The 12,284-nt window shown below is 44.1% G+C and overlaps 1 protein-coding gene across 2 annotated transcripts in view; it reads left to right on the forward strand.

Annotated features, from left to right (window-relative positions):
• dlg1b (discs large MAGUK scaffold protein 1b) overlaps positions 1 to 12,284 on the forward strand; it is a gene marked incomplete at its 5' end in the record, with an annotated part of 78,743 nt that overhangs the window by 27,691 nt on the left and 38,768 nt on the right. Inside the window, one exon of one of the 2 annotated variants that reach the window (XM_080543322.1) lies at positions 315 to 464. In XM_080543322.1, the coding sequence (XP_080399448.1) occupies positions 315 to 464 (150 nt within the window). The remainder of the gene's footprint in view (positions 1 to 314; positions 465 to 12,284) is intronic. The other variant, XM_080543323.1, reaches the window with a different exon arrangement.

Genomic DNA, 12,284 nt, shown 5'->3' on the forward strand with positions numbered 1-12,284 from the left:
TATTTCTTGCTTTTTATTTGAGCTTTCCTTGTCTTGTCTCTTATCTTTCCCAATTCTTCTTTCCACTGTTTCACTCTGCACTCTCTATCAATTATAGAATAATGTGTAATTTCAAGTGATTGCTTTTTTCCCCCCCTACTCTCCGTTTCTCTCACCTACTCTCCCTTTCTCTGTCTTGATTTCTCTCTTAAGCCTTGTTCACCTTTTTCCCCCCCTCCTTACCATCACTTTCAACCTTTCTGTTCTAAGTCTGCACTTCTACCTTACTTTGACACTTTGTCGTAACTCTGTCAGTTCCGTGCCGCCCTCTGTAGGTAGCTTCTCTGGAATGCATCTTTGACGGTTTAGGACAGCCGGAGCTCCCTCCTCCCCCCACGTCCACCACCCTGTACCCCAAAAGTGAGGAAAGCCCCCTCCATTCACGCTCCTCCAGCCCCTACCCCCAAAGCCAGGCACTGTATCAGGTAACAGTCTCCCTCCCTCCCGGCTCACCTGTAGGCACGTTGTTTGTCTTTACATCTGACGTTAAGTGAAGTTGGTGTTGTGCTCAGCTTTGCGTGTGGCTGACATTTTTGTAGAATCAGTCTTTGGGCTATTTGTTTGTTGTTTAGGCTGTTTTGCAATGCCAGAATGTTCATCTGAACCTGTAAGTAAACCTGGATCCATACACCACTGCTTCCTATAGAGCATGGCTATGTTGTATGTATGGCTGTGATATTACCAGTGTTGGCTGAATTAAGACATTTTCAGATTGCCCATCTTAGGGGGGTGGGGGGGGGTGGAGCAGGCAAACAATATTCAGAGTATTAAAGCTAGTATTCTTAAATTTCGCTATCAGGCTTAAAGCAATGCTACACTCCATTTTATATTATATATATATATCCATGTTATAAAGTGCCCTGCATAAGTAATGGGACAGTTTTTCATTCTTTCGGCTCTATACTACAAACAGTTTGGATCTGAAATCAGACAATCAAACTTATGAGGTTAATTTAGAGACTGTCAGCTTTTATTTAAGGTTATTCTTGTCCATGTTGGTTTCACCATTCAGAAATTAAAACACTTTTTATACATAGTCCCCCTAGTATTTGTTTCGAGGTCTTTTTGCCTAAAATCTTATCACCAGGCACTCTCATGTGTGATGAAGAGATCCAGCATCTGAATGACTTAATTCTTTTGAGACACTAAAATATTTTTAAGCATGAAAAACTTATGCTAGTGTAGTTACAACAATCTGCCACCGGATCGTGCAAAACATGCTTTTTATGATACTGTTCAAAACAGTACTTTCCTTTTCTGATTTTATTTGATTGCGTACAGACTCAATTCAACTTACTGAGTGACTTGTTGAAGACATGTTTGCATTTGAGCTCATTTAGGACTGTCATAGCAAAGGGGGTGAGTACTTACTGACTGAAGACATTTCAGTTTGAATTTTTTTGTAAACGTTTCCCAAAATATATTTTTCACTTTGAAAAGGACATTTCTGCTTTATTGGGATAGGAGACAGTAGAGATTGACAGGAAGGGCGGCTGAGAGAAAGGATGAATGACATGCAGGACAATGCATGTCAATGGCCTGAATCAAACCAGGGACCCTGCGATTACATGGCTGACGCCTTAGTGTGCTATGCCACCAAGCGCACCAGTAACAAAATGTTTTCTATTAAATCTGTCTAAGTCTGGTTGTAACAACAAACTGTGGAGCCCAGGGGGGTGAATACTTACTGAAGGCACTGTAAAAAAATGTTTTTTCTTTTTTTTTTCTCTTGAGTGGGGCAGTCCCACTCATATTTTTTTCATTTTATTGGACAGATAGTGAAGACAGACAGGAAAGTAGGAGAAGAAGGGAGGGAGGACATGTCAGCAGGTCATGGGCCGGATTCGAGCCCATGCCGACATGTGTGCACTATAGACCGCGTTGCTAGACCACTGGACCACCCCAGGCCACATCTGAAGGCACTGTAGATAAGATGTAAATATAGTTGAGAATCCCTGCTGTAGGCTGTTTCTAATCTAGTCTGCATGGACATGAGTGTGTTTTAGTTTGTCTACCATTCTGTCCTACTGTTGAGTGCCATGATATTTGACGTCTAAGTGGGAAGCAGGTGGGTGGACAATTCCATTTGAACTCTGTCAGATAATTCATAAAAATGTCATTCATGTGTTCAATATATCCTCACTGCACACAATTGAGTGTCAGTTTAAGTGTTATTACACGAGTCAGAATGGAATTGACCCCAACCCTGAATAAAGCAGCTGCCCGCTTTTTCCCCACTCACCACAAAATCTGTGACAATTTTGTCATCACAAGCCTATAGCCCACAGTATTGGGATATTGGTCTGTTTTGGTACAATGGATACATAGTACATTGGTACAATAGTCTCACTGAGCTTTTGTTATTGAAAAAGGGTTGTAGCCTAAACGATGACACGTCTCTTAGCAAGATTGTCTAAATAACAAGTAGGTTTCATACATATATTCAATTCCAATGTATTTTGTAAGCATCAGAGGGATTTATGTAGGTTTGATAACAACAGTAAAACATTACTATTCAATGCTGCACACCACTTAGCCTATGTACTGTACTGTGTACTGTACTATGTCCTTTTCCCATACTCATAATAAATATCAGGTGTGTGTGAGCGTGTTTGTGTATGAAACGCAAGTTTGCCGTTAGTTGACTGTAACACCGGCAGGTTCTTATACACAGAGAAACCTTGACAATGCAATTCCTACATCCTGCAGTCTGTTGTTTCTCTGTGGAGCAGTCCCACTCATATTTTCATTTTTATTGTGACAGAGACAGTAGAGATTTGACAGGAAGGATGGGTGAGAGAGAGGAGGGATGACATGCAGGATATGTCCCTGGCCGGAATCGAACTGGGGACCCTGCGGTTACATGGTCAGCGCTTAACCCGCTACGCCACCTAAGCGCCCCTTGATCAACGACTTTTGACGATAGCGCCTGCTATCTCCTTCTCTGCTGTGACAATAGAAATGAATGGAATCACACGTCCCAAAACAAACCTGAAGGGGCAAAAAAAAGTGATGCCACAGCGGATAAGAAAAGGGCTGTACTGTACGGCTGTTTGTCTCTCTCCCCCTCCCTCCCTCCCTCTCAAGCAGCGCCATAGCAACGTGGGAGATGAATACCGATGCGGACCAAAGGAAAAACTGACACAGAGAAAATAGAGGTTCTTGGATGAGATATTGAAGGAAAGGGATGGAGAGAGAGTGCAGCATCGACTCTCCAGAAAGATCTACAACACCGTAGGGATTACTAGATCGACACTGTTTCACGACTGAGAATAATTCATATCCTGCCCGGGAAATACAGCACAAATCGGAAGTGCCCATTTACATTGCTTAAAAATCATCAACGATCGCTATTATGTCACAGTTCTCCCCAAAGAATGGAAGAGGTGCTGCTCCACTTTATGACGTGACTGCGCCACTATGTTAAAAATATCAGACAGATATTTAGTAAATGATAGAGTAAGCATCCTATAAACGTTCATAAACTCTGAGCATCATCATTAATTCAGCCGTTTCAGCAGTAGGTTCGACACAGAGCGTGCTCTGGATTCCAAAAAGCAGCCTTTGTAACGACAGTTAAACAAAAGTCAAATGACCAAAGTTGCTCAGCTTGCTAGATTACCTCCCTCGACAAGTGACAGCCTCTCTCCCGTATTTGGCAAAAATCGAGTTAATGATTTATACAGATAGCAGCAGATCAACTCATGAATGACGGAGATGAAGGGTGGGAATTGTTTCATTCCCAAGGTATGTTAATGTAGCATATGCTAGTATTCATTTAGTGAGACGTACAAGTCGATGCGATTATTGATCACTGATAAAACAGTGGAGGTATGTGATCCTTTTTGTGCTATGTAGTGGTGTCCTTTTTTCAACCGGACCTGAGCCCCCTAACAGTCAATCTGGTCTGCATGTAAACCTCAAATAGGTTTACAAGAATCCAATACAAACTAAAACCTATGAAAAAACTCATCCACAATTGCTCATTATTTTCACTCTAGCAAGACCACATGACTGAAATACGAAGTCAACACTGACGGTACTGGAATGCGCTGTGATTGGGACGCTGTAAAGCGTAGGGGATGTGGTGATTAAGGCCGGCTGAAACGCTCTCCTGGAGGAGTCCCACAGCCTTCTTCTTCTCCCCGTGTGGAGGAATGCAGGGCTCCGTAAGGCAGGCACCCCCCCCACCCCCACCCGCATTAAGTCAGCGTTCTGTGAGTCTAGAGCTTCCGCTGCTGACTCATTTTTAGAACGGGGGGACGGAAAGATGAGTAGGACGAATGCACCTTAATCCAACCTGTACCCCACCACCAACATAAATCAGGTGGGAGGAGGGGAGGAGGAGAGAGGGTGAGAAGCAAAAAAAAAAGAATTGAAGGAAGAAGAAGACGTAGATAATCAACATTTCAGAGATGCAGAGAGAGAGGAGATTTGAAGATGGCCATCTTTCTCTCCCCCTCTCTCCTCACACACACTCTTCTCTCTCTCTCGCTCTCTCTCCTCTCTCCCCTGCACTAGTCTGACATTCCTGTGTGCAGCAGATGGAGACAGACAGACATACTGACTCGCTCGCCATCTCACCGAACGCTCTCCCTCCCTGTCACAGGTTAATCCACCGGGGCGATTTCACTCTCCTGTCACGTCCCAGAGCCTGTCTCTAATGAGAGCGACTGCGCAGACATAAGAGAGCCTTCTAGAAAAAGAGACAGACAAGCGAGCGAGAGAGAGAGAGAGAGAGAGAAAAGCGGCTTCTTCTTCTTATCCACACTCTCCCGGCTCCTCGATTTGCGCCTTTGTGTGTGTGTGTGTGTGTGTGTGGTGGGGGGGGCGAGGAGAGGAGAGGGGGGGGGGGGGGGACACACAAGCCAGAGTGAAGCTGGAGTGAAGCCCCCCCCCTCCCCTCTCCTTTCCTACCTTTCCCCTCCCCTCCAACCACCCTCCGCCACCCCTCTTCGCCTGCAGCAGGAGCATCGCCGCGGCGACACAGCTTAACAGCACCTCCACCTCCTCCTCACAGAGGCAGCAGCACCGCCGACCAGCATGCTCAACTCGGTGTGGTACGCCAAAAAGATGGGCCGCCGCATCATGGGCACCCTGCGCAGGACCAAGAGGCTGCACCGCCGCTGCCTGCTGGTAGGTCGGTCGCCCGCCTGCCACAACGTTTGGAGCTGAGGAGGGGTGGTGGGGGGGGAAGGGGTGGTAGGGGGGGGATGTGGTGGCTCTGAGCAGGACTGACCACCGTGCCGCACCGTTCTGCGTGAGTCATTTCATATGACGCGTCAGAGTCAGGGTGTGTGTGTGTGTGTGTGTGTGTGTACGCCGCGTCTTCAGGGTTGTTGTCCACTCGGGCGGTTTATTAGATGTGTCATAGGCTGTGTGTGTGTGTGTGTGTGTGTGTGTGTATTTTGTGTGTGTGTGTGTGCTCGCGAGCATGCACGTGTGGTTAGTTTGTCCATACAGTAGCATGTCCCGTGTCTTTTTCTGTGTTTAAGAAGCGGGTAGAGGTTGATCAGTCATCTCCTCTACTGCTGCTGTGTCAGACGTGACATGTGAACAACCCAGTCTGATACTGCGAGTGCTCGTTCTGCGTCATGTGGAATCGTACACAGTGTAGGAACACGATTAGGAAAGCTGAGCAGTCTCGTAGTTATGATGTCATGAAAAAAGCTGTTTTGTTTTTGTAGCATTATTTGAATAGAAATGCCCTGTGGATGATCCTATTGTCATGTTGTCAACACATCAGACACACATACAATTTAGGTTGTCTGTTATGACGATAGCGAGGCTTCAGTGCTGTCAATGTCAGGTACTGAAATGTGAAGTCTGAAAGACTACCTATGTCGTGCAGGAAGAATTGAACGCATAGAAGCAAGTAAACATTGTGTTATTGGGTTCTACTGAAAGGGTGTACGCTAATGTAATAAGTATTGCAGCACTTGTTGGCAGCTTATTGACTGAGTCACGTTGTCCTAGAGGATGAAATAGCAGAACTGCGTATCAGATTTTTTCGTTCCCGTACTACATCACCTCATACTACGGAGATTCATTTAATAACAACGGGGCAACAGCCAATTGCAATGCTTCCTCTGGGTTGGTAATGAATGAATAACTGCACACAAACACACACACTTGGGTCGAGGGCTGATGTTGGAAATCCCTGCATATGCACATGCCTTTCCCAGCGTTGCCTAGCAACCTCCAGGACATTGACACGGAACACTAACCATCCCTCCTCCCTATTTACCAGCCCGAACAGGAACCCCGCCACCAAGGTGAAGCAGACATGCGCATGCACACATACACACACATGCGCGAGTGCATGCACACACACACACACACACATACACAAACACACTTTTAAAAGCACACGATGGAAACAATTTAAATCCTTGTTGTAGCTGCCCAGCCACCATGCAAATGTAGGACTCTTAGAAATAGCATTACAGTGGAAAACATGTAGATAAAAAGGGAATTGTGATTTGTGCTGTCTGTAATATGTGGAGACACACTGGAATTATTAAGTTGATAGTATTGTGTTTTTTCATCTGTAGCTCGTTTTCCTCCCTCTTGTGTTGATGATTTTTATATGTATAAATACAAACCATGGCCCACGATAGAAACAGACCATGCAACAGGGGGGGGGGGGGGGGGGGGCAGAAATCTGAGGACAGGTTCATTGTAATGCATGGAACGGTGTCAAACACGTATGCAAGTACATTCTCATTTTTTATTTATGTGAAAAAAAACGGGAAAAAACGTGTTATCTGTAATTGTGAGTCCTGATTTACTTATGAACAACAGTAGATTCATTATAAAGGGGGAGGTCAATTGTATAACCTTACAGTGCCTTACAGTCAGTATTGAATCATTTCACACATTTTGGGTTGTGTGTATAGATAATGCTAATTTAGCAGGCCTCAGTGTTTTTAGTATAGAGGATGAGACAACTAGGATATACTGTCGGCCTATTATTCATGGACAAACCTGCTATGGTATGTTGCCAATAGATGGTGCTGATGATGCATCGCTCTACCCCAGTCACTAACCCTCATTCTTGTCTGATCCCCAGTGTCATTTGGCATTATACCTCTCATTATATGTAGCCATGTAGTTTAGTTCAGTGGTATCTTTTCATGCTACAGAGATGTGAAATTGTCTGTCTGTAGTTATGGCTAATCTTCAAAGCTAGTAGTGAAGTATAGGCCTAGTAAATAACAATCACATTGATATGTCATTTTAACTCTGGTCACTCACTATAACTGAGCCTTTTTGTTTGTTTGTAGGATATTACTTTTGTTCCAGCTACAGGGACTATATTGTTCAGAATTGCAAAGCAATATGTTACAACAGTGCAGCGCAGTATGTATCACAATATGTGCAGTAAGCAAGTCATTGTAACTGTAGTGTATTGATGTTCGCCTCAATATATGGATTCATATCAATACGTTATTAAAGCCCATCTCTTCCATTATGTGTATGGATGGTGTAGAGAGGCTACTACTCTTACAGTAGTTCATATTGGTTTGAATGAATTAATGAATGAATGGTCTTTATTGTCATTGATATAGTACAGGTACCAAACAACGACATTTGGGAGGGGGGGCTCCCCTGGTGCTAGGAAAGAGAAAAAAAAAGAAAAGAAAAAAAAGGGAAAGGAGCTGGTTTACACAAATAAAGGCTATGACATGACAACTACTGCCCCTTTATTTGTGTAAACCAAAACCATAAAGGCTATGTACACTATCCACTATGCTATACTGTACAAGGAGCTGGTTTACACAAATAAAGGCTATGTACACTATCCACTATGCTATACTGTACAAATAAAACACTGTGCTGTACTCTATGCTATGCTATACCTATTTTAACCTATTGCTGTACTCTACCTTTCTAGATGGGGTTGAGGACAGCTCTACACCAGTATATTGACATTTGAACAGGAAAACAGAGGGAACATTACTGCCTCGCCGTATTGGAATGTATATGTTACGGTACATGTGGGAATACGGTACATGTGGGAAAACTAGGGTTGGTTAGGTGCTAGGGTGCTAGGGTTAAGGTTAGGGTTAAGCTTAGGGGTAAGGTTTGGGTTAAGGTTAGGGGTAGGGTTAGACATGCCAGCATGTACCAAGTCACCCTAGCACCTAACCCTAACCCTCCCACATGTACCGTATTCCCACATGTACCGTAACATATACATTCACATGTAGATGAAACATTACAGGCAGAGTATATTGGCATGCATGTGCAGCGGAACACAGAAGCAGCTCTGAATGCTAAAGAGGGCGGATATGAACAATCTCCCCACCCACCTCAGTCCTGTGGCTTCATGGAACTACACTTATCAAATTAGGCCTCAGTCCAATCGCAGGGGCAGTAGTTGTCATGTCAACGCTAGTATTTGGGTTATTCTTAGCCATCATTCCCACCATTCATAAGGTTCAGAATATATAAATGTCCATACATGCATGATGATAGCCATCTGTCACAATGTTTAAAGCCAGCAATGCCTCGTCGTCGGTTGGAAGTGGTCTCCTTCTGTGGAAACAGATTTGTAGGGAACAGTACAACTCCCAGGAGAGATATAGTGACTCTGCCGTCCTGATAGTAGTGGGAAGTAGGGTTGGACATTTTTACGGTTAAACCGAAAACCGCGGTTTCTAAAAAGAGCAACGTTTTTTTTTTTTTACCAAAACCGTCATAAAACCGGACTCTCTTTTTTAAAAGTATTATTATTATTATTAAAACATTTTTTTAACATTTAATCACAACGTAATAAATTGCTAATAAAAGCCTTAAGAGTGTGTGGTTGAAGATGCTATGAAAGTGATTTTTGTAAACAATGTAATTTGTCAATAAATTCTGAAAAGTGTCTAAAAATGTCTAAAAAGACGTGTCACGTGACAGCTTCTCCTCAGAACGGGAGCATTAGGGAACAGTGTTGCCTGATTGGGCATATTCCCTCCCAATTGGGCTACTTATGATCACACTGGGCGATTTTTAGACTGTGGTTGGGCTGGAAATCAATCCCATCTGACAACACTGTTCGGGAAGCGAGATGCTCTCGATGCTGTCAAATAAGGAATCTCTGCTTTGTCTCTTTGAGGTTGCTGATGTGAATATGATGTTTGCTGGTTGAATTTCCTTTCGGTCTATGGATGTGTCTTAAATGCACAAATAATGTATAAATAGTAATTGTAATAATATATGAATGTATTTGTGAAACTATGAAATAGCCTCATTGTGTTGGGATGTGACTGCGACTGTGCTTCCGGTGTTTTCACAGTTTTTCGACATGAATGTATTGTAGTAGGATAGTATAGGGCTCCATTATTTGAAATTGGCGGCTCAATAATGTCATTTAGAATCCGTTAATTTCCGTCGGCCTCGTACCTACGACCGAATCACAGCCGTGCTGACATTCAGTGTAACAGCACTCCCTCTCGTGTGATATTGCTTAATTGTCAGGAAGGTCATACTTTGAACATCACCGTTTTCAAAAGTGACCAGCCCCAACAGAGGCTCAATGAATCTAAAAGAACGCTATGGATGTGCACCAGGTGTCAAGTCTGGTATACTATGTCTGTATTTTCATTGCAGTTTTGTCAAGTGCTGCTAATCATCCTTTGATACTCCTTGTTGCATTCCCGTGGCTGCTGACGATGACATGTATGGCTGTGTATCTGAATCCGGGGGTGACATTGATTATTCATGCCGAGAGAGATCCCCCCCCCCCCTCCCCCCCACACCCTGCTTGCTGACATGTGCCATGCTCGCTAGAGCCTATTAATTGGCATGAGAGAGAGAGAGAGAGGGTGTGAGTTAGAGAAATGGAACGAGTAGGAGAGAGAGACTGTAGAGGGAGGGGGTGAATGTGTAAGTGACTACGAGAAATGGAAAGAGTGGGGGAGAGTGAAGGGAGAAACGAGGATTGCCTACTCTCTCTGTTGCCCGTGCTCTACAGATAAGAAAACAATTTGAGTCCTCCTGAACCGGGAAACAAAAGATCTCCATCATCGTCTCATCTCGTTCTCCACCGGGAATCCTCCGTTCTTTATTGTCCTTCGTCCAAAGGCAAAGAGAATGACAACATACTACCCCAGGCATGAGTATGAATCCAAGGCCCCGAACGGTGGTGAAAGAGGTCCGGGCAAGCTGTCCAGTCAACCGCCACGGGTAAACTCGAACCTCGAGGAGTCCCTTGCACACCTGCACCCTCTTCAACGGCAGCACGCCATAGAGCTGCACCAGCAACAGCAGCTACAACAATTGCAGCGACATGAATTGCAGCAACAAAGGCAACAGCAACAACATCACCAACAGCAGCAGCAACAGCCATACCATCAGGCAGGTCACCCACCACCAGTTCAAGCGTCCCGGGCTACCTTCACCGCCTGCACCCTCCCTGCCTCCAGCAGAGCCCGGATTCGCTTTATCAACCTCCGGGACAGCGTCAAGAAGAGCCCCACCAAGAGCACTGCCAAAGGAATACTGGGTACTGGAGGCACAAGGCCAGACGTGCCGTGGGTCCCGTTTGCCTTTGATAAGGTACGTCTCTCCCTTCACCTTGTCGATCAACGGGGGAAGAACTGTGCTACGTTACCTATTGTCCTGACAACGATGCGTCATGGATATCTTTTAGGTTATGGGGGTGAAGTGTGAAGCGTGAAGCGTCTCATCACTTGGTCACCTTGGTTTGTAGAAGGCTATGGTCTATTGCTGTTTGTTTAAGCTGGTTTATATTAGTTGTAAAGGTTAGAGGTGAGGAACAGATTAATGAGGAAATATAAGTAATTGACTTGTTAGATAAGGTTTTTACCTTATCTCATGATGAGTTGAATAATGGTTTCATGTCTGTTGAGAATATGTTTTTAGTTCTCACACCTACAATAACAATAACAATTGCTTGTCACAAAGACTGAGACAGAGGCTCCTGGTTTTATTCCACTTTTCATCGCTGTACGGTTGTTCATTCACAGTTGTCAATCTCTTTAAATTGAAATCTAATATCTGTTCTGTTGTGGCTTGTTTTATAGAGCTAGTTTGTATTCATGGGGAGCAATTAAGCCCCATTGTTAAAGGATTTTCAAGCGGAACTCCGAAAGTAGGACTCATGGATCAATGTTGTCGATGCAGAGCTAATTTTAGCACCAGCGTGCCGTTGCTGTTTTCCATGGGTCTTGCTGCAGCAGCAGCAGCACAACAACAATTAAGCTTCTCCAAACTCTTGTGCACTTTTCCAGTGCTGCCTACAGCAGGCTTCATTGGGTCATGTCTTGCATAAAAGAGGTCACATCATGGATGAGTCCTAGCCTAGCTGCATATACAGTAACACAAACTTTTGCACATTGGTAAATCAAATCAAATCAAATCATGACTTTATTTATATTTTCATGCAAAATGTGCAATACAAGGTGTTTAACAATATAATACCGATATAACAATACAATGAAAATACAATGAAAACGTAAATGGTGCAGAATTGCAATACAAGGACACAGATTAAGAGATGGATTAAGAGAATGCTAAAATAAAAAAGGGATGTCTTAAGTATTATTTTCACGGTGTTTACAGATTGTGACACCCTCAGCTCCTCTGGCAGGCTGTTCCAGAGGTGAGGAGGACCAGAGACACTAAATGCCGCCTCCCCGTACTTCTTTTTTTTGCTTCGGTATCTTGGGTTTGGATTTGATCCTGAGTGAAAAGCTTTGGAGCAAGGCACATTTCACATTCAATACTTGGTCAGGTTGCCAATTACAGGGGTGCAAACATGTCACCTTTCGGCAAAATGCGCAGTTTTTACCTCAAAATAGGTCATCCACATGAATTGTGGAGATCTGCAAAAAAGATATATTTTGGGGAGGGGGGGGGGGGGGGGTCTACGTCTCATCCAAGTCACATGATGCACAAGCTAACATCTTCCTGTCTGCTCTGTCGGCTAAACACTGCTGTTGTTGAAATAACTTTTAGCTTCAGACAGCTAGCTACCATCAGACAGCTAGCTACCATCAGACAGCGTGGAGAACACACGCTGTGTTCGAAATGGCATACTAGCATACTGCATACTAGCATACTCTGAGTATATACTGCATACTGCCTACTAAGTTCATAATAAGTATGCCAATGCCAGCCGACAGTTCACTGTAGTATTGCATCTCAGTATCCCAGAATGCCTTTCGCACCGGCCGGCAGCAAATCCTCAAATTTCTTTTTACCTCCATGGGCTGAAAGTTGTTGTAATT

This window comes from Nansenia antarctica, assembly GCF_963989245.1.
Source record: "Nansenia antarctica genome assembly, chromosome: 12".
In the NCBI taxonomy this organism is placed as follows: domain Eukaryota; kingdom Metazoa; phylum Chordata; class Actinopteri; order Argentiniformes; family Microstomatidae; genus Nansenia; species Nansenia antarctica.